The 22,674-nt window shown below is 38.4% G+C and overlaps 2 protein-coding genes across 5 annotated transcripts; one reads left to right on the plus strand and one right to left on the minus strand.

Annotated features, from left to right (window-relative positions):
• Nucleotides 1–1,071: 1,071 nt before the first annotated feature.
• Nucleotides 1,072–4,872, plus strand: LOC115734279 (immune-associated nucleotide-binding protein 9-like). 2 transcript variants are annotated; one of them, XM_030665000.2, is made up of 6 exons: nucleotides 1,072–1,337; nucleotides 1,982–2,221; nucleotides 2,367–2,644; nucleotides 3,584–3,748; nucleotides 3,850–3,984; nucleotides 4,404–4,872. In XM_030665000.2, exons 2-6 carry the CDS (start codon nucleotides 1,987–1,989, stop codon nucleotides 4,611–4,613), a joined length of 1,023 nt encoding a protein of 340 aa, XP_030520860.1. In that variant the 5' UTR covers nucleotides 1,072–1,337; nucleotides 1,982–1,986; the 3' UTR covers nucleotides 4,614–4,872. The 2 variants fall into 2 exon arrangements, with proteins under 2 accessions (XP_030520860.1, XP_030520853.1); XM_030664993.2 differs by having other exon boundaries at nucleotides 1,073–1,259.
• Nucleotides 4,873–5,228: 356 nt separating this feature from the next.
• LOC115734298 (agamous-like MADS-box protein AGL11) lies at nucleotides 5,229–17,408 on the minus strand. 3 transcript variants are annotated; one of them, XM_048274866.1, is made up of 9 exons: nucleotides 17,073–17,408; nucleotides 15,352–15,536; nucleotides 8,718–8,799; nucleotides 7,251–7,312; nucleotides 6,908–7,007; nucleotides 6,527–6,568; nucleotides 6,392–6,433; nucleotides 5,952–6,106; nucleotides 5,229–5,523 (listed from the first exon to the last, which is right to left on the minus strand). In XM_048274866.1, the coding sequence occupies exons 1-9, from the start codon at nucleotides 17,073–17,075 to the stop codon at nucleotides 5,520–5,522; spliced, it is 675 nt and encodes a 224-aa protein (XP_048130823.1). In that variant the 5' UTR covers nucleotides 17,076–17,408; the 3' UTR covers nucleotides 5,229–5,519. The 3 variants fall into 3 exon arrangements, with proteins under 3 accessions (XP_048130823.1, XP_030520885.1, XP_048130824.1); XM_030665025.2 differs by lacking the exon at nucleotides 17,073–17,408 and adding an exon at nucleotides 16,671–16,991; XM_048274867.1 differs by lacking the exon at nucleotides 17,073–17,408 and adding an exon at nucleotides 15,721–16,077.
• Nucleotides 17,409–22,674: the final 5,266 nt, after the last annotated feature.

Raw genomic sequence — 22,674 nt, forward strand, 5'->3', positions numbered from 1 at the left:
ATAAGGATATCTACATAAGATACTAAGTTACCTATAGAGGATCGTACTTATGTTAATCAAAATCCCGTTCCTAATCTTTTATGAGATTTTGTGTGTTGTGTTTTTTTAAATAATTCTAGTTTAAAATGTAAATTAAGAAATTAGAATAGCAGGAATATTAAGATGTTCTATAATTTGTGCAACATTGAAATTATGAAAAGTTATTAATTGTATCAAAGGACTAAGTAGAATTTTTCTATGGAAATTTGAAGAGTGAGATTGAACAAATTGAAAGTTTAGGGGGTAGATTGAACATTTTATGGATAATTCAAGTACCGTATTGAATAAATAAAAAATTCAAGGATAACATTGCACATTGAATAAAAGTTTAGGAACCGTCATTTTTCCTACTTAAAAAAGATCTAAAATGAAATAACTGGGTATGAACCTTTCTTTATTCGTTGATGATTCAGCCTAATCTCAAGCCAAATTAGGTTTCCTATTTTCGAATAACTATCGTCTGAGATGAATATTAGTTTTCAATTTAGAATACAGATCAAAGTTTGACTTTTTTTTGGATAATCATACAATTTTATTGCTCACCAACAATATGATGCAAAGAAAAGAGTACCTCAAATTTTTACAGGAGAGGGATATTAATCATTATTTTCTTTCGCAAATATCTTCATTTCATCCATTTTAAATATATTACATTCATGAAAAAATAAGTGAAAATTTATCCGACGCACATCCGAAATAACAAATCAAACAACGAATCCATGCTTTGGAATTTTTGGCTCAAACCAAACAAGTTCATGACACTAATTTTGTTTTTTTTTTTCCTGATTAAACCTCGCCAAATATATATAAATATTATTTTTTAAGCAGAATTCTTTTGATTTAAATTAAATGGTTGGTCTTAAAAATTTTAAAGCAATATAAAATCTCTAAAATAACGAAGGCGTCGATTCAAATTTGATATGTACAATCCCTGTTCGACGAAGATAAGATTGATCGAGGGTAGGACCCAGTCGCTGACGACGACTCTTCTCCTTCTTCGTATGCTGCGGATGAATGCACTGGATACTTGCCCCCTCACACGGAACTCCGAGACAAGCAATCAAAAGCCAATCTAGGAGTGTTCTTCCTCCTTGTCCGAGACCGAGTGGTGAAGAAAAGCCATCTCTTTCTTGATCATTGCGCTGCTTTATTCCTGTCTTCCTGATCTCCCTGGACTCCGTCTGGATCCCTCTCCGCGTTCTTCTGTTGTTGGTTTTTCAGTAAGTTGATCTCGCCATCCTTCTCCCTGTTCTGTGTGTGATCGGAGGTTCGGTGCCTCTTGGTTTGTTCTTGATCTTGTAAGTTGATCCCGATGGTGAAAATCTCTCCTTTTTCTCTGGCTCATCGATTTGTGTGTTCGTTCGATTATTATCCGCCGTTTGAGGATGTGGGTTACTGTCAAACTCGACCATCGTGATGATGTTTAGTTCTTCATCTACTGAGTACACCTTGTTTGTCAGCTATTCTGCTTTGTTTCCGATACGCTCGGTTTTGCTCGCAATATTCGACTGCGGGGAGCGAATGTGAGAATTCTTGTATTTGATCGGTTTAGTTGTCCGCGAGAGCCGGTGATGGACCTAAGATGTCAGGAAATTTCAAAGAGAAATTGAAGGGGTTGCGAATTTAAGAACAAATCTCTGGGGAATTCTCACAAACACCAGGGCATGACATCTGTTAAAAGTGAAATTGGGAAGCGTACGTGTCCTGATTGCCTTTGTATGTTGACAACTGACGAGTCTCTATGGATGTCTCAATTTGGTAATAGTAAGAGGAACGGAAGTAGGGGAGGAAACGAGATAAATGAAAAATCATACGCTGGTAAAGAGAATCAAGCTTTGACATAATTCTTTGAAGTTGTGTCGAAGTGCTGTCATGATATAGCAACAGATGGATGTTATAACTATATATCTTTTAAGACAAAATTGTGAGTGTATACCTGCAGGGTACATGATGGGGGGAAGTGCAATCGATGATGACTGGGAGCTTACTTCCCCAAGCAATGGGATTAAGACATTGGTACTTGTTGGCCGTACCGGCAATGGCAAAAGTGCTACGGGGAACACCATTCTTGGAAGAAAGGCCTTTAAGTCGAGGGCTAGCTCTTCTGGCGTCACAAGCACCTGTGAATTGCAGAGAACTGTCCTGCGGGATGGCCAAATTGTGAATGTGATAGATACTCCAGGTATGATTGTGGGATTGATCTTGTAGATCATATTATATTATGCCAATTCAAGAGAAAACATTGTGTGTTGAAGCTTTTGCTTATCGGTTAGTCCAGTAGACACTTATTTGGCAGATAGCGGCCCTGATATCGCATATTGTGGCAGGTCTCTTTGATATCTCCGCTGGAATTGATTTTGTTGGCAAAGAAATAGTAAGATGTATTGATCTGGCGAAAGATGGAATTCATGCTGTACTTGTAGTGTTCTCTGTTAGAACACGGTTTTCAGAGGAGGAAGAAGCTGCTCTCCGTAGCTTGAGAACTTTATTTGGCAGTAAAATAGTTAACTACATGATTGTCATATTTACTGGAGGAGATGAGCTTGAGGATAATGATGAGACATTGGAGGACTATTTGGGTCGTGAGTGCCCACAGCCTTTGAAGGTTGATTTTTCTGCCTGCTTTACTTCTTGTTGCAAAATAGAAGTAGAGGTTTCTTACTGATTTAAAAAAAGAAGGGGTTTCTCTCTTGTCTTCCAATTTTTTTAGGTTATTGCAGGATAAATTCTTTCTTGTCTTTTATTTGATTAGGTTATTGCACAATAAAAGATAGCTGTTTCTCATGTTTGTGCTGTTTGAGATGAATTCCACAATTTGTTATGGATCATCCAGGGGGAATTATGGTGACTGCTTGTTGCTTGAGCGTGAGAAATGCAGTAAACTATTGTTTTGTTCTTTTTGAAAATTTGTCGGGCTGAGAGGGAGTTCTGTTGCTCTATCAAAGAAGAGTTCACCAATGATAGAACAATTAAACAGCTCTCTTAACTATATATTGGATGCTTCATGAACTGCATAGTCTTTTCTAGTAGTTCCTTTGATCCTGTCTACAACTCTTTGTTCAAGAATTAATCTTCACTTAACACAAGCAATAATGTGCTTTTCGATCTGAGATTTTGTTGTCACTGAGAATACTATATACTTAAAACTTTTTTACGAGGTAATTTATCATGGAATACTAGGTGAACTTCAGATTTCAAACACTGATTTGGGTTCCCATAAACCACATTGTGTTCAAACATACTTAATATTGCATGCCTAGTCAGACAACATTTTATTCTTAATTTTTGGTAAGCATTGTTGATTTTGGAAGTTAATGTATTGAAGCAGCCAGATGTGTCTGTCAGCATGCGTTTGTGAATTTCTTGTGAAATGAATGGTTGGACATGCATGTGTACTCAAAATTTGATTAGTGATGCTATCTTTCTTATTGGTTAACCCAACATGAATAGGATGTAACTCTCTGCATGAAGCTTTGTCTCTCTTTTGATGTTATCTCTTCAATTCTGCCCTAACATATGTCAATGCACCATCCTTATTTCATAGGACATTTTAATTCTCTGTGAGAATCGAAAGGTACTTTTTGATAACAAGACCAAGGATGAAACCAAGAGGATTGAACAGGTCCAGCATCTGTTATCCCTTGTAAACACGGTCATGTTGCAGAATGATGGAAAACCTTATACAGATGATTTGTTTGTTGAAATGAAGGTAAGTTGATGACATTAGGTTGTAATTGTTGGAAGCATATTAAATAATGTGTGCCAGTGTCACTTTTGGCTCAATTCTGTGATGTATATGTCTATCTACAGAAAGGGGCAATGAAGCTCCATGAGCAGCAAGAAGTTGTTGGTTCCTTGAAAGGATACACTAAAGGAGAGCTCATGAAGTTGGAGGAGCAGATGCATAAGTCTTATGAGGAGCAGCTGCAGCGAATCACTGAGATGGTATAAATTTCTTACACTTCTATGTCAGCTTTTGCTTTGTCGTTGTGGGTACTTTCATCGATTCAGAGTTATATGGTCGAATATTTTTATCGGCTGAGAAACTAGAAAGTGTTTCTTCGCAGAATTATAGCTTTTGCCTGTCTGTTCTTCTGCATTGGTCCTCTTCTGGAACTTATAATTTTCATGGTGTCAGTTCAAATTTATATGCTGAGAGATTTCTGACTCTGTACTTCCTTTTCCTATATAGTTCGGTGTAGGTCCTGTAGATATGTTTTCAACCTTGAAAGTCAGTTGCTAAGGAAATGTTTGAACCATAAACACTATCTGAAATAGTGGAGGGTGCTTGATAATATTCTATTCCTTGAAAGTTAAGCTTGGGTTGGTCTGTCTTTTAGCTTATGAATGATTCTTTTATCTAGGTTGAAGCAAAGCTTAGAGAGACAACAACTAGACTGGAGCAAAAGTTGGCAGAAGAGCAAGCTGCTCGAATGAGGGCAGAAGAGCTCGCGCAGTTTGCTCAAATGAAGTCAAATGATGAAATCCGTCTTCTGAGGGAGAGTCTAGAGAAAGCGCAGAGGGAGACCCAGGAGCTCCGTAAGCAAGCCGAAAGTCGATGCGCCATATTGTGACCTAACCGTGAAAACATTCTGGCCTATGCATTCACTGGATGTCAGCTCTTACATTCCCTTTTTGCTGGGTATCCACAATGGTAAATTGTGAGTTCCTATGGTACATACTGTCAGACTTCATGTTTATCTATACGCCGACATTATTACAATTGGTGTCAAGCAATTCAGTTTTTACTGAACTGTCTTGCTTTCATTGCAGTTCATTTGGTTGATAATTATGGCAAGTACATATCTCTCTGTCTAGAGGTATTATTGTTTATGCAGTGGCGTGTATAATGTGTAAAAGATCTTTCTATGAAGGGGGCTTAACAAGCAAATTTTCAAGATACCAAAATTTTCAACATACATGCCAGATATATAGGATTTGGCGGGCGATGTAGAAACCCAACCAAGTTTTAAGTGAATTCTGATAGGTCGATGCTCCAATAAATATGATGACTAGTACCTAGGGATGAACATGTACGTGCCCGAAGCTACTCAAATAGGTGCGACACTTCAATCTCTCATTCAACTTTCAGTAAGAGACCCAACAAAATTATACTTCAATGTTTATATCAGTCGGGACGCCGTACTTAAATTATATCACGTCGTCTTATGTCTATGCTATCTCATATGTGATTGTACCATACCGTGCTTCTTGTGAAGCACCCCTTAACACACCGTAAAGCACAGGCTGATCTGCATAATGTTCATCAAATACACTTTGGTGATAACTGCATGACGAAATGATCATACAACAGCATAGCCATCGTAATAGTTTGAAGGACAAAAAGATTCGGAAGTGCTGCTTCGATATGGTCAAAATATAAATGAGTACGCACACACATACATTACGGTAAGTTCTTAAAGCACAGTTGTGTTCTTGAGAAATAGAGGATATACTTCAATCCAAGCCAGCCTGATGAGCTACCTGCACAATTAACAAGTAGTTCTGTTGAATAAGTTGCAGATCAAGGAGGAGCTTTTACAATAAGACAAGCAGACGTATTTTGCATTAGTCATCTATGAATAGAATGTCGTCGCTTCGTATTGAAGTCAACAAGAAAGTCGGGTTGCAATGGATGTGTGACCGATTTTCCATTAAGCATGAACTTTTGATGCTCATGACATAATCAGAAAGAAATTGGAGAAGAATTTTGCACACCATAGGAAGCCAATCTAACAAAGACCGAACTCATTAGGTCGAACTTTCAACGACTCGTATCCTCAGGATGTTTATTAGGGCGTGAATACCTATTTGACTAGCCGAACTAGGATGTTGCACAGATATGATTGTAGTGAAGAATGGATAGAAACGAGAAAATCGCACGGAACTTTCGATGCTGTAAAATTGAATACCCGAGATGGAGAACTTTTTTGTCGGAGTGTGAGTAGGCAGCTCCGCCCTCGACCATGTTTGCAGGGAAGAAATTGCGAGAGGCTAATGCTTCCATTGCATTAAGCTGAGGGCCAGCAACCATGTTACCTTGCTGAATCCTTTCCACCTCGGCAATCTGAAAGAACCAGATGAGCAATGTGCAAGGACATCAAACCCTTTTTAAAGAGGATCGAGGAAATTAATGCAAGATCCTTGCTGCGGCGGTTAATACTGAAGTCGCTACATTAAAGTGTGTCATCACATAACACATTGATATTTGCAGTTCTTATAGAACAAATTCTGATGATATATATAACTTCTGGTCGTAAACTTAATCAAGACTCTCCGTAGAGATTAATTAAATGTAGTCTTCCAAAAGATCATTGAACTGATTGCAACGATGCTATGACAACATTTGTACCTTCGTGCGGAGGAACACGCTTTCATTTTCGAGCTCAATCTCCTGACAAAAAAGAATATCCAAACTTCATGCACATGCTATGGTTAATACTATGAATTACATGGTCGACGAAAGGTGGATTAGAACTGATCTTACCCTTTTCTGCAGGTACTCGATCTCAGTCAGCAACATCTCATGCTGTCGGGAGGAGTAACTATTAGCAACACATACAAGCCACGAGGGGAAAAAAGAAAACTCTTGGTTGTCTGAAATAATCTGACTATAGAACATGACACTCGATCTGAAATGTATGTAAACTAGGAACATCTGGTAGTTGGAAAGGAGCGATTCAAAAGGAAAAGTATCAGTGCTGGAGAACCGGCCTAGTCCAACAAAATTATATGTTTTTGTGTGAGCACATTAGCAGAAGCAGCTTTTATGCACATGAACTACGAGATCTATTCATAACATGTGACGCAATCTACACAGATTCAGAATCTTCAATCAATCACAAACATGGGGTACTAAAACTTGTACCTTCTTTGACCTGATCCTTGTGATGCCGCGTTCGAGCCTATTCTCCAGCTGCTTCAGCTCCTTAACGGAGAGTGAACTTAAGGAATCACCCATCAAGTGCCTAGAAAGCATGACAAGATCAGAAGGTCCGGAGCACCAAATTAAGCAATCTGCTTGTACAGTTTTTTGACCAATCAAAACTATTTGGATCTGCTGAAAAATTACAAGATATCTACACTTACGAAAACTTAACAATCAGGTGGTCATTGGCATGCCACCAAACTGATTGAATTCTTAACAATCTTGAGTCTAAGTCAGCATTGAACGCATAGGCTGATATAGAGATGGATCAAGGAAAGTTTACCTGTTGGAGTTTTGTAGCATTTGGATCTGCTGCCTCAACTTTGCAGATTCTTGTTGGTAATACTATGTCGAGTAAATCGAAAAGGCAAAAATAAAAAGAAATGAGAACATTAACTACTCTATCGTGAACATGAAAGAAATGGCAAGAAACAATGACCCTGATGCATTGACAATATAATTACACCTGCCAGTACGGTTGCGAATGATAACCAACAATAGAAGTGAAGTGAAAAATCCTTCAGCGCAACAGGTTGTTATACAATTCGGATTCAACTCAGTGGAAAGCAGTACAATTTCACAATGTTGATAACACAAATCTATAATCTTGACGTTAGTACATTAAAGAACATAATTTACCAAATTTAAGGAAAGCAGCAGAATTTCACAATGTTGATAGCAATTAAGATCATAAATTAACAACAAACATGCAGGCCAATGTGCAAATTTATAATCTTCACTATTAGTTGCTTATATCGTAACATGGAATGAACATCCCATAGTTTGTCAACAACGAGCTAAATAAGAGTAATCCTTCGAAATCCATCACTCTATGATGTGGCGGAGTTCGCTTAAAAAGAATGCAAGAAAGCCAATGCTTGCAATGAGAATGAGGCTTTTCTACCCATTTACAGGTATACATGCCATCTTCAGAGGCAATCCTTAGAAATATACTGCTATTCCATAACTTATATTGATGTCAGAATTTTATTAGGTGTTGAATTTGACCGACCACTTGTTTGAATTGTACACCTACAATCTACCCTATCACTTCGTATATAAGTTTTATAGATCAATCTTAGTGTATCTAATGGTGCTCATTCTTTTAATCTTACCCAGACAAAAAATATTGAAACTTTTCAATTGGGGAGATTCCTTCTCAAGTAAAATACTGGATGCGCACATCACTATAAGAAAAGAGATGGTTTTTCAAAGAATAGTTCAAGATATACCATGACTACATTTTGAAAATTATGTGTGTGTGTTAAGTGATGCGAGGATTTTTACTTAGTGTTGAGCATGTTCCACTTGTTCAAAGTGCCCATTGTGCAATTTGCAATATCACTTGGTGTACCATTTGTAGACTAGTTTTAATATACTTAGCATTAGCCTTCGTAGAAATGCCCAGGATTCTAAGCTAAAGTTCAAACATAAAGAATTGCAGAGTTATCTTCTGAAAATACTTAGTGATAACATGATATCCTTGTGTAAAACAACAGTAACAAGGACTACAATCTGCTTCATTTGAAAAGCATCTTTATCTTGGATGGTGCATAAGCTGACTTAAAGAAGGGTTTTGGGTTGCTAAGTGAATCTCAACCATTGACTTTCCTAGAAGATGACTTTTCGAAAAATATTTTCCAAAAACATTACATTTTCTATAAAACAAACGGAGCCTCAATATGTTGGATCCATGCTCTACTGACAAAGCAAGCTAAGAGTAACTGTAAGAGAATAGAGAGTAACCAACCTGAGCATTGATCTCTGTGACAGTGCTTGTGTTTGAACTGTCTGAATTGGCCTTTTTGTACCTCTCTATAGTTGACCTTATGCTGGACATATAAGCCAAAAGTATGTCAATATTACATTAGTCACCACAAAAGCGCTACTACAATTCAGAACGAAATTTTTTTAGAGAAATTGTCGGCTCCAGTTTGAAGATATCTGCAACTACACTTAACAGAATTCAATGCACAAGATTTAATAAGGAAAAGTTTCATTTGTTCGAGGACCATCCATGTGAATTTGCATCCTAGCAACATTCATATAATGTAACTGACAAAAAAAACATGGAAGCAAAAAGAAAACTGATAAAAATACATGTGCTGCTTTATTGAAAAAAAAATGGAAAGAATGCAACTCAACAACCAAGAGATAAAAAATCATACAATATTTACTTCTTTTTTATGCTAACGGGAGTGTTTGGGGCTCTTTGAGCACCCGACTAATCCTTACTAAGTACACTAGTCCCTCGTTCCACACACCGGATAATTATTAAAGATATACAGTTCTATGCTCCTAAGAGTGGCTTAAAAAAAAGCACAAGTGGGGCAACTGGAAACAAGCACACAAATATTTACTTGTGGTAGTTACTGTATAAGGATTCAAACCATTAAATTGCACTCGATTGTCATCATTTTCCTCGATTGCTAAAATATTTTAGATTCCTTCTCAAAACTAAAGAAAAGCGTTTCTAGAAAGAAGAATCCCCTTTAATGTATCGGTCCAGTTATTCCCTAGAACGTGACATATAGTGAAGGGGCGATAATGACAGGCACCCATAGCTTGTCTAGGATGTGACCTTGTGATATTGCTAGGACGAGACAATGGCCAGATAGTGAACTATTGTCTGAAACAATTCTTACACATTCCGAAGGAAGTGGGAAAAACTTCCTAGGAGGAAACCAAGGCCATGGAAGCTGGAAACCACAATACAAGTGAAGGTGATGGCCTTTGCAACGATGTTACAGATATTTGGATGGTTAGTAAAACTGTGAACAAGATATTATGGTTGCTTTGTTCATTTCAGAAGTAATTATAGCAAAAATAAATAAATAAAGGAATTAGTACTCGCACTTTGCATTTTTCTTTCTTACATCAGAGCTTTTTGAGCCAAAGTTGCAAGGGTTTTTTGATTGAACATGAATTAGCTCTTCAGTGCCTCCTTTTCCGGCTTAAATTCACAGTGCTAGGAAGACCAGAATCTTATCCTCACATAAAACGTCATTTTAAGCAATTCTTTCGAAAAGTAACCATACATCATGATAGGTTCACGTAAAAAAAATCAAAACATTAGTAGAATAAGTCTTATCTAATATATTTATGGAATATAATGTCGATGTGATACAACTTGTGACAATGACCAATTGACAAGTTTGTCCCTAGGATGGAAACTAGTTAGACATGACGTAACTTGAATCCCTGCTTGCGCTTTGAGGCCACTATGTTCATTTTATGTGGTTTTCTAGGGTTTTCATACATAGAATATACTATATGTCATTAGCTGATACACTTTTTACCCTTTCTCTCTTGTGGATAGTGGTCACATGTATATTGGACGAACCATGCAAATCTATTTCGATTCAATTTTGGGGAACTGCAAAAAGAATATGCAGTAAGAGAAACTTAAAGAAAAATTACTCGTGAAAGCTTAGTTTTTTCATCACCTAATGAAGATCTTCCCATATATATATCACTTCAACTGCTGTACATATTTGCATTTTTTGCTAAACTGTAAATACACATGATGTTAACTGAGTCTTTCAAGGATGCAAAACCTGCTCAGATGAAACCGGACCTTCTTGTCATGAAACAATATTCACAGATTTTCTGCTCCATTTATGTTCTAACATGAAAGTACGGAAAAGTTTAGGACGGAAAAGGACGCCACTCAGACACTCTGTTGACTTGCTAAAGACACTTTCTGACGTTCGAGGATTGGTTTTCGCGGAAGAGAGCAAACGAGCGGGAACCCTCAGTTTCCCTAGAAGCTAATGTATGGAAATATGCACGAACATTCATAAGACGCATCAAAAAATGGAAGAGGTAAATGGTCACAATAGAGATAGATGTCCAAACCATCGTGCAGTTTCTGCTCTTCACTTTATTCAAGCATTTCAAAAGGGGAGAAAGAATGCAGACAACACAACAGAAAGAATGACTCAACTAACGGATCGGGATGATTCCAAATCCCTACCATGATTTAGTTAACAGAGTATATCGATTTTCAAATCATGTTAAACATATTTAGCATGTATACTGAATTATGATTTATCAACCAAATGTAGGGCTATTGATTTTGGAAGTTTTGGAATCTTATCTTTAAAAGTTAGAAAGTTTTCTATTTTATGTATTTCTTTTCTTGCAAGTAAATTTGCGAGAATGTATTCTTTGGTATATAAATATCCATCGCAGCTTGGTGGAAGTACATAACGACTTTTGCGTCAATATCAGCCATTTAAGGCTTGCGCTCCTCCTCAGACCTAGCTTTATTCTTCTTGTTCTTTTTTTTCCTACAAGGGTGGTCGGCATGGCCCTGAATGGCTCTAAGTGCTACCACCGCCACTACAAACCCTTCTTTTACACTTCCTTCATTCGGATTTGCTCACCACTTCCTTTCTCTATCTCTCACAGCATCCAATTACTTACTATGAAAATCACAGGTTGTCCCGTTTCTCAATGAACATTGTGTCCCTCCGATGAAGCCCAAGCATCAAGCAGCTTTATGGAAACAATAGACGCTTCCATCATAAGTCTTCTAATTGTGTCCCTCTCATAATCGATTTTCCTCTCACTCTAAGTTAACAAACTAGCAAAGCCATCTAGGTTGCTCTCAATATTTCCTTTGGCTTAGCTTCCGCGACACATATGCTCTCTGTTCATCTCAATTTTTAACGTTAGCAACAAAAATAAGACGAATCGGTTATTGATTTCCTTCAACATGCTAAATCCATTGCCCATGAGATGGGTGTTGCAGTCTCTTGAGCCGGAGGATTTCAATGTCCGCGTCTTACGTGGTCTCCAATCAAATCTCCAGGACATTTTTCCTATATAACTTGGCTATTTTGAACCAATCTCATTTACGAATCTTCAAGGCCTTCTCCTTAGTCACAAGAGTATTAAGGCCTTCCAAAAGTTTTAGACCTCCAAGCCTTCCTCTCATGCTAACTCTACTACAAGCAACTCTTCTCTACGAGATTCCTTCACTTCTTCCTCTCAGGCTTAATCTTTGTATTAGTAATCTTTCACTTGTTCCTTACAGGGAAAGTGCCAATCTCCCACCCTTGACACAACAAGATTGGAGGGTTGCTGAAGTACTTAGGGACTTCTTGCCGGTTTTCAGCGATGCGATGGATACTTGAGTGCCAGCAATTGCCCGTCAAGTAGCCAAGTCATTATGCTACTAGACATTATGTAAGTTTAATTGGCGAAGAAGGAGGGTGATCCCTTCTTGAACAAAGTAGTAGATGCCATGAAAGCAAACATTCCTTATGACATTTTCTGCCTTGGATTCAAGATTCAAGTTGAAGGGGGCTCGAAATTCTCCTTGTTCCATGCTTAGAAAATTTGGGGGTGGGTGTGGAGGTCCAAGTGAAATAGATATTGGCATTGGTTATGAGTTGGCTTCGAAATATGTAAGATGCATATGCTAGTCAATTGGATACGACGAGCTCCATTCCACGAACAAAGATGACGCGCTCACTGATCTATGCCCAATAAACATGTGTGCTCTCTACTTCATAAGAAGAAGAATATCCCACAGCCTTCCACTAAGCCTTCGTCTTTATCTACAATGAGTTGGGAGACATACTCGGGAACATACTACTCTACACACATTAATAGAGTTGGCGAAGACAATGTCGACATCCTGGAATGGTGGAAGAGACGAGCCACCAATTTTTTTATTTCTCTCTACCAAGGGTCGCGACTTGCTGACCTCACCAGCATCTACAGTGTGACCGGAGTCCACGTTCAATACTAAAGGATCTTGGAAGACAATAGGTCCAACTTGGCCGTGAAGAAATTCATAAATGCCTGTTGTAGGGCATAAGCTGGTTTTTGCAAGAGTTGACTCTAGAGAAACATGCCCAACAGGAACAAGAGGACGACGACGACACTGTGTGATTCGAATCATCGTGAGGGACACAGCACCGAAGACGTTACTGAGTGCTTTGATTAATTTGCTCAACTGGCTTTTCTTCAATACTTGTTAATACTTGAAAAAAAAATAGTGTAGTTTAATTTATTACCCGGTGCCTAGCCCTATTCCAAGCATGTATCCCCTATGACATTAAGAAACATACGCACAAGGGTTTATGACACTCAAAGCCACATCTGATGATGAAGTTGGCAAACCCTCCTTATTAGTCTCGATCAGTGACACTACATATGCCCCCAGACTCGACTTGTACGATGACATTGGGCTCACTGACACAGTCAATGTGGCGAGAGCTGAAAAATGGAGGGGCAGAATCTTTCGGGGAGTGAACACAGTGAGCAGATGGGCTGGTTCTGAGAGATCAGAATGGAAATGGTATGCCCACCACAAAAGTTTGATTTTCTTTTCCTTTTTGCTCTCTATGTTTTTGCATGCATTGGAATTTGCAGGAGAAAGATCAGAACCCCATTCCATACAATCACCTTTCCTCGTTCGTACATGGACCGGCCATCGTTCCACACCGAGTGGACTTCGGTGATGGACTGGCAGAGTTACTGAGTCCCATGATAAAAGGGTCAGTCTAGGGGATTGAAAAAAAAAAAATGAATGCTTTCATTTTAGACAAAACAACATAATATGACTGAAAAAAAAAAAAAAGGAAGCCGAGCTCCAACGCCGCTGTTTAGAAGGATCTTAGATTGACTCAGTTTATATAAATGCGACGCATGACGATAGTCATTGATCATGTAGGTGTCAATATTTAAGATGTGACTATCTTAACAATGTACAGTTTACTATTTACAATCGTCCCATTACTCATATCCTTAAGAAATTGGAGGAAGAAAGGGCACTTTCAAGAGATGTATGGTAGATGTACCACAAAGATCTATAATTGGGCAGCACATAACGGGCAACCACAATATCATTAGTCGCTCACATACATACTTAACGTTAGACAATGGACTAAACCTGCAGTAACCCTAGTCCTTCTAAAATGCTCAGAAAGACATGATCTGCGGTTATTAGGGGATTGTCACCTTCTATACAACAAATCATGTTTCTTACGAAGAGACCAGTTAAATTACAATCCGAAAAAAGAGGAGAGAAACAGCAGACATCCATATCTTGAGGACGTGAGTCGCAAAACATGTATTAGTACGTAAGAATATGAACCTAGGAGATATTGTGCTTCATAGGGAACGTTAAAGACTGAACAGAAAACATCAATTACCTATCTCTAGAGAAAAATAACACAGTCATAGGATGTATATGAGCAAGAGGGGTGTGTTTTCAAAAGTGAAAATGGAGCTTGCGGATCATTATGGCTGAATGGGAAAAGGAGAACATTATATAGTTTGGGTTGTTTGACGAAGAAAATACAGCCCTTTTAACGGTTTCCTTCTCTTTTCATTGTTTCGATTTTTAAGTTGCTGTTCATATATACTATGTGCTCGATCGTTTTGGTAGTTTTTTCAGCATTCAAATGCCATTTTTCGGTTAAAAATAAACTGAGAGAATGGAACACATGCAACAAACAAGCTTCCAGGTTCTACCGACCTTGGAACCTACATGCCTCAACTAAAGAGAATGAAAGCAAAAGAGAAAGTGCCATCTTTTGGGGGATGGATGGAGTTACTAACACTATAAGATACACATAAGTGTCATTGTTTATCATTTCCTAAATCATTAATGATCCCCCAAAAAAAATGAAGGGAGGATAATGCAAAACTCATCCTTTATCAATTCTAGGCACATAGTACAATTCAGCTATTTCTCTTTTCCCCCCTACATAAGTGGTATTTCTACGTCTCTAATCTTATATACCGTTGAATATCTTTTCAATAAGCAGACTCAAGATTAAATTACATATGACCGTAAAATCAAGGGATGATAGCAAATATATAGGAATAGATGATAGGCAAGAAATAATGACCTAACATCAAATTAGCTTGAAATTAGATTGTTGACTATTTTACAAGCATATGATATAGTAGGAGATTCTAGATAGGTTTACGGCAGAAGAGTACAAATCATCGTGCCATTCTTTGCCTTTTCATTCCCCTCGTGTCATGTCTTTATGACCGCATAATGAGTTAACTTAAGATTAAGTTATGATAATGAGATAATGGTGAGAGATGTGAGAAATCGTTGGCGCTCCATGCTCATTCCATCCCTTGCCCAAAATGGGAACAGTCAACGGTCGAAGGACAACAAGTTTGAAAACTGAAGTTCAAAATCAAGAAAAGCCAAAGAAGAGAGTCAAACTTATACCTTAAACCATCAATCAACTCATGTACCATAAAAGTAATGAATCAGATTAGACATGTCAGTGACTATATTATCCTCACGAACCTGCAGAAAGACCCAACTTGAAGACTATATATATGCGGATGAATGCATGTAGTATATAACACCCGAAATATAATAGCGAAAGTTACGATCTTACTTGTTGTTCGAGTACTCGTAGAGGCGTCCTCTGCTGGAGAAGACGATGAGGGCGACTTCGGCATCACAGAGGACGGAGAGCTCGTAGGCCTTTTTCAACAGCCCGTTCCTTCTCTTGCAGAAGGTGACCTGACGGTTCGTCGTGTTCTCGATCCTCTTGATCTCGATCTTTCCTCTCCCCATGATCTGATGATCAAGCTCATAAGATGATCAGCCTGATGTGTTAGAGTCTGGTTTAGGGTAAAAAGTGTTCGTGAGTGAGCTTATATCATGCACAACTGCTTCGGTGAAAAGGGTTAAGTTTCTGAGCATATGCTTGTGCAAACACAGGAAGAACAGGAAAATCGATAGCATGTGTCTAGAAACTGACAGATCTAAGCAACTGGGCAATTGGTTTGACCGTTCTTTTCTTTATCAAAGATTTCTTCTCTTTCTTCTGGGAAGGACTCGCGCTTGAGGGTTTTTCTTTTGTCCCATGAAAGATGTGGGAAAAAAAACTGAAAAGTTGACGCCTGTTGGGTTCATGTTCAACTCATAGAGAACCCCAGAAAGGCCGTACGACTTGTAACACAACTTCGTGAAAGATCTCGAAGAAAACAACTTTTTTTCCCAAACCTGTGTCGGAACATTTGAAGAATGAGTGAAAAACAAGGAAAGATTTTCTTATTCCATATGCTTGCTCCGTTTCATGTCATCTCTATCTATCTCTTCACTGCCAGTTCGTCTGCTGTCGCATGCATCTGCTGGCTTTTGGATTCAAGAGAGGACAAAGAAGTTCGTACAAATCTTTCGTGCTTAGAATTAACTCACAGAAACTGGGCAAGATCAGGAGACCATGACGAGGATGGACACAAATTTTATGACGAAAACAATCCTTGGTTAGGTAAATCGTATGATTATTTGGACGAGGGTTTCGGAGGAAATGCTGGTGGGATTGCTCAAGCCCACGACTTCCTTTTTTTTTTTTTTTTTCACTTGAGAAGAAACGAAGAAGATCAAAAATAGGATGAAGGGTCGGAAGAATCTCAGAAAATAAGGCTATTAATAGATCAAAATGAAGATGAGAGAGAGAGAGAGAGAGAGAGAGAGAGAGAAGATCTTGGAGATGATGGCCAGAAGATTCTCTTCCATCAGCTGGCCAGTTGGCCATACATCTAAGATGAAGATCTCCTCTGAAGGACCAAAAATTGCAATTCTTGAATTAAAGGAAAGGGAAAGAACATGGGGTGGAGAAGATAGATAGATAGATAGATAGATCTCTGGTCAAATTACAATCCTATCATATATTTCCTATAAAAGACCATCAAAACAAGGACTGACCTTCGGGCTTTGGGCGATGGCTCTCTCTCTCTCTCTCTCTCTCTCTTAAGCTTAAGCTTAAGCTTCACTCTCCGGCCACTTCAGCTTTCGGAAAATCTCGGGTGGTGCAAAAAAGAAGAAAGAACACACGAATCCCAAAGAGAGAGAGAGAGAGTTACAGAGATGGAGAAGGAAAGCCAAAGTGAGCAAGCTACTACTCCTACTTCTATCTCTCTCCATTCTATTTATGGGCTCTTTCTTTCTCTGTCCATTTTCTTTTTTCCTATACCTGTTTGTGGCGCTTAGAGAGAGAGAGGGAGAGAGAGAGAGAGAGAGAGAAGGGAATGGTTCTTTGCCAAAAACCCACAAGAGACGTTGCGAGTTATAGCGAAAGGGGAGAGCTTTACAGGTGCGCATTCTCACCATTTACCGCAAAACATCTTCTTCATCTCTTAATGGCCCTTCTTCGATGGAAGGCCCAAAATTTTGATATTCATCATCATCATCATCTCCTGGACCGTTCTGCCCTCCCCAAGAATCTAGCCATTACGCGTCCATTCCCATCGCGTGCTGCCACCCAAGTTTATGGGGAACGAGAGAAGACGATGATGATCTGATCTGATCTGATCTGGACGAAACATGCGGGAAAAAGGGAACAAGGAGAGATTATGTTGCATGATTCTGAGGTTTCGAGACTGTCTTCAATATCAAGTTGGGTGGTTTCCACGTATGCTTGCACTAGAGAGAATGTGAAGGAAGAACCGAAAGGAAAAAAGAAAGGGTTTTTGTATCGGTCTCTCGATGCGTTTGCTTGCTCCATCTGCAAAATGTGGCCTGCCATTGCTCTTAAAATGGTGGACATCTAATCTTTTCGCGAGTTCTTTTCTAAAATGGTGCTCCGATGATGTCGTTCATGTCGGATTCCCCAAAAAAAATAAAAAAAAATAATGACATTGCTCCCTCAAAGCACAAGCTGAGGAAGCCATTGCTTGCTCCAAGAACAGACTGCATTTGTTGCAATAGTGACAGGTTTTGTTCCGAATCCGAGACGTGCAGCCTCTCTACTCCTTATGCCACATTCATTTGTCTACTTGATGGTCTACATGTTCGAGTACTTTGTTGGTGTGCTTAATGAAGCAATAACAATCAGCTGCACGATGCAACTTGTGTTTATGTAAGGTATGTCATGTATGAAAATGTGCATGCTTGCGCCCCAAGGCTTGGCAGATGCGCCCCTTAAGTGTTACATTTTACCAAATAATAATAGGTGAACAAACTAGTGCCATAACGTAATGGAGGTTAATACAATTTTTTATGAGAAGAGTTATTACTGGCTTTTTCATTCAGTAATGGGTCATCTTCCTAATGGACCCACTACCTGAAATGAACACTTACAGGGTGTCATATTGTTTAATAAATCAATTCAGTACATGGGTATCAATTGTTAACCCTAGCATTGCACAAGTTCTTCTTTGCAACTCTATTTTACATTTGATCAAATTCGAAATGACCCAACAAGGCCATGAATGTGAAGCCACCAAAATGAGTACTCAAGACGGTGGCTTTTCGTGGGGTGATCTCAGACCCATTAGGCATGATATCCGGGATGCCTCAACCTCTCCACCTGTATCTATGACTTCCTCATCAATATCGACCGGTATTCAATGCGTAATCCAATTCATTCTTGTTCACTTTGTGATTATAGGACCTTGCTAAGAGTCGTACTTTGTCCGAGTCTTTTCACTCCAACAATTGCTCCTCGACCTCTTCGGATTAGCTTGAGGCCCAACCTATTCTTGAGCTCCACATCAACCGGAAGAGCTCTACTCTAATATAATTTGTAACGACGCGACACGTGCCACTTGGGTCGAGTCCCCAAAAGGAATAATCAAGGTGGTGATCTTTGGAGGTGGCTTATATACTTTTGCTAATCACCTCAAACAAGCCTTCTCTCATCTAATAGGGCACTTCAAAGTCGCAAAATTGAATACAGAACATTCTAAGAAATTGAAGTCACTCGAAAATATCACAGACGGCCGTAAGATAAATATTCACGACGTCTGCATATGGGGGGGAGGCAGTGGTGTCCTATCCATTGTCGTTTTCTCTACGTGGGTGTTGAGCTTTTTTGTCTGATGTGTGCGCGAGCATGGGAGATGACTACAATGTTTCCAACGGCAAGATCTAAGACGACGAGACGAGCTTGATCGCTTAGGTTTGGTGGATCAGTTGCTAGGAACGAAGCGATGGCGAGCACGAACGGAGGAAGAGGAGGAGAGAAGAACAATCGAACCATCTGTTGTGAAACTCAAATCATTTACCTTGATGTAGACAAACCTGAATGGAGGACCACCTAACAATTAGATGACCCAGGCCTACCTGAACATTCACCTTCGACAAAACAAGTAATCCCCAACTGCATATTCCACTCTTCAATTATGTTGGAAAATACGATCGAATGGGATGAACAACAGAATCAGACTTCGAGGCATGATAACAATCTCTTTAGGGATTTATTTTCCCTACAACGTTGCTAATGGCTTCGGCAAATATCCTCTAGGATACAACAAAGTCTCGATAAGAATAACAGATAGCAATTTTGATATTTCTCTAGGATCTCTCAAGGGAAACAATTGGAAACAATAGTTGTGTATCTTTTGAGAAAAAGAAAAATAGAAGTTAAGATTCTGAAAATGAACAGAGTCGCTCAATATATGATACTTGAAAGAAAACAAATTTGCATGTATCATAAGTGTCATTCGATCACAACTATTCATGTCTAAAGAACAGTTAATTTCCAACACACCACTTCGTGTCTAAAGAGCAGTGAATTCGTACACAACTCTTCGTTGTCCGAAAAATAGTTTATTCAAACACAACTCTTCATTGTCCGAAAAACTTCCTCATCTGAAATATTGCAACTCTTGGATATAAACAATTAATTAAAATTGAAAAAATAAATTTAATAAAATAATTGCAACTCATATGTGTACAATCGCCTTGTTTCATTAGGAATCAACAATTTATTTTAATTATAACTTTGAAAATAAGAAAAATGAAAATAGAAGTTAAGATTCTAAAAATGAACAGAGTGATCACTCAATATATAATACTTGAAAGAAGACAACTTTTCATGTCTCAAAAGTGTCATTTGATCACAACTATTCGTGTCTGAAGAACCGTTAATTTCGGACACACCACTTCGTGTCCGAAGGGCGATTAATTCGAACACAACTTTTCGTTGTTCAAAAAATAGTTTATTCAGATACAATTCTTTATTTTCCGAAAAAATTCCTTGTCTAAAAGATTGCAACTCTTGAAAATAAATAATTAATTAAAATTTGAAAAATAAATTTAATAAAATAACTGCAACTTATACATGTACAGTCGCTTTGTTGCAATTCATACGTGTACTGTCACACTAAGACACAACTCTTCGTTGTCCGAAAAATAGTTTATTCGGATACAACTTTTCATTGTCCTGAAAACTTCCTCGTCCGAAAGATTGCAACTCTTGGACATAAACAATTAATTAAAATTTGAACAATAAATTTAATAAAATAACTACAACTTATACTTGTACGATCGCCTTGTTGCAACTCATACGTGTCCGATCGCACTATTTCATTAGGAATAGACAATTTATTTTAATTATAACTTCCAAAAATAAAAAAAATGAAAATAGAAGTTAAGATTATGAAAATGAACAGAGTCACTCAATGTCACTACGGAGTTGCGTCAGCTGTAGATATAGACTAGGCTAAGGGACGGACTTCATCTCTTCTATTCTCTTCACTTACACCAACCACTTCCGTTAAGTCTAGCAAGGCTCGGGTGCGGGGCCTTTCACTGTGGATCGAGACTACGCAAAGGTAGAAATAGAAACTTCATTGACTTTCTCATAAACCTTGATTTCGTTACGCTCAATAAGAACCCGAAATAGCAGAAATTGGTTCGTGTTCCGCTTCCAAAGTAAGTAGTCTTTGCCCAAGTTTGAACTGCAGACGACTCTCCAGTGGTTCCATTCCTTCTTACTTGACTTCTGGCTCAACCCAACCTGAATGGGAAGAAGAGGGTCAGCCAAACAGGGGGTAGCTCCACTTTGTACGGCTGCCATTTTCTAATGCTAATCAAAGTAGTTCTTGCTTCTTTGAGTTAATTCATGCTGATTGTTGGGGATCTCCCGAACTAACTTCTCTCTCTGGTTCTCATTGCTATGTTAGCTTTGTTGATGACTTTACAAGGTATACATGGATTTCTTTTTTGAAGTCTAAAGCTGATGTGCTAGTTTCATTCCTTTTAGACTTTGATGACCCGACACTATCGGTTACCAATCAAGTTTCTTCGAAGTGATAATGGTAAGGAATTCTGTTCCACATCATTCGAACATTCTCGCTCCACATCATTCTGAACATTCTGCTCTTCTATTGGAGTAAAGCGACAATTGACATGTCCTTACACCGCATCTCAAAATGGAGTTGTTGAGAGGAAGTATAGACATATTAAAGAGTTGGGACTTTCACTGATGTTTCAAAGTGAAGTGCCAAAGCACTTGTGGAGTGAAGCTTTTCATACAGCAGTTTTTGTCATCAACAGATTGCCAACAAGTGCAAATTCGAATGGTATGTCTGGTTACAAGTCGGTCACCAGACTATTTCATCTTAAGAGCCTTTGGATGTATATCTTATGTTCATGTGGATACAAGAGTAAGGAGAAAGTTATCCCCGAAGGCGGAGAAATGTGTATTTGTTGGATATAGTGATGAGCATAAAGGGTACCTCTATGATGCTATTTCGACCTCGTCAAGATAATAGGACTTTCACACTAACATTGAAACAGAAAACATTCGATCGGTTTCCCAACGTGACACGCTATGATCACCGTTAAAGACAGGATTCGAGGCCTTTGTCCCCATTGCTTCTTAGTTAAGTAGGCAGCCCCATCTCTTGATTATGAATATCACTTTCACAGCAAGGACGAATGCGCGAGAAGCAACACTATTTGCTTGAAAGAAGGCAACTTTTCATGTCTCAAAAGTGTCATTCGATCACAACTATTCGTGTCGAAAGAACTGTTAATTTCGAACACACCACTTCGTGTCCGAAGAGCGATTAATTCGGACACAACTCTTCGTTGTCGAAAAAATAGTTTATTCGGACACAACTCTTCATTGTTCGAAAAACTTTCTCATCTGAAATATTGCAACTCCTAGACATAAACAATTAATTAAAATTCAAAAAATAAATTTAATAAAAAAACCGCAACTCATACGTGTACAATCACATTGTTTCATTAGGAATCAACAATTTATTTTAATTAAAACTTTGAAAAATCAAAATGAAAAAATAAATTGATTGTTGATAAGTACGCCTAATAATCGCACACTCACACGCAGGTATAGTGGGAGTCTAACCACTAGCCCATTTCTCTTTTTTTTTTTATTGTTATAATAGCATTCTGATTTATAAACCGACATGCACTCTCCCATCTCTCCTGTGTGTGACATAATAAAAGGCACTTATGTTTGTTTTTTTTCAAACAAACTTCAACAAATTAGGCTCTATATGTTTCGTAGACGGTGAAGATATTTTTTGTTCATTTATTTTTATGGACGATGTAAGCTATCATTTTCGGGGAAATGTTTTCCAAACCACGAAACAAACAGAGCCTAGTGAGTCGTGGTTCGGCTAAAGACACAGCGGGACCAAAGAACCTTTGCTGCGCTGAGAAACAATGGAACTCGCTTTCAAAGAAATGACCGAGTAACGCAAGAAGTTCCGTATCGTGCTCCTGGTTTTGTACATGGTTAAAGTCGTTTGCAGGTTCCATTGGTTTGTGCTCTGCGTTGACATTTGAAAATAAAAGAAGCGTAGAATTCACTGATACTAATTTAACAACCCTAGCAGAAATTGTCATGTTGTCATCTTCGGTCATTACGTACCGGATCTCAATTTCTTTTTCTTTTTCTTTTTCTTTTTCTTTTTTTGTCGAAATAATATTTCATTCACTTTCTCATTGAAATACA

Source organism: Rhodamnia argentea, chromosome 2 (genome assembly GCF_020921035.1).
Source record: "Rhodamnia argentea isolate NSW1041297 chromosome 2, ASM2092103v1, whole genome shotgun sequence".
NCBI lineage: Eukaryota > Viridiplantae > Streptophyta > Magnoliopsida > Myrtales > Myrtaceae > Rhodamnia > Rhodamnia argentea.

Coding starts and splice junctions, on each gene's coding strand:
- LOC115734279 (XM_030665000.2), top strand. CDS start 1,987: ATGATGGGGGGAAGTGCAATCGATGATGACTGGGAGCTTACTTCCCCA. Junction 2,222..2,366: donor GAATGTGATAGATACTCCAG/GTATGATTGTGG, acceptor ATATTGTGGCAG/GTCTCTTTGATATCTCCGCT. Junction 2,645..3,583: donor AGTGCCCACAGCCTTTGAAG/GTTGATTTTTCT, acceptor CTTATTTCATAG/GACATTTTAATTCTCTGTGA.
- LOC115734298 (XM_048274866.1), bottom strand. Junction 7,008..7,250: donor ATGCTACAAAACTCCAACAG/GTAAACTTTCCT, acceptor CATGCTTTCTAG/GCACTTGATGGGTGATTCCT. Junction 6,434..6,526: donor TCGAGTACCTGCAGAAAAGG/GTAAGATCAGTT, acceptor CTTTTTTGTCAG/GAGATTGAGCTCGAAAATGA.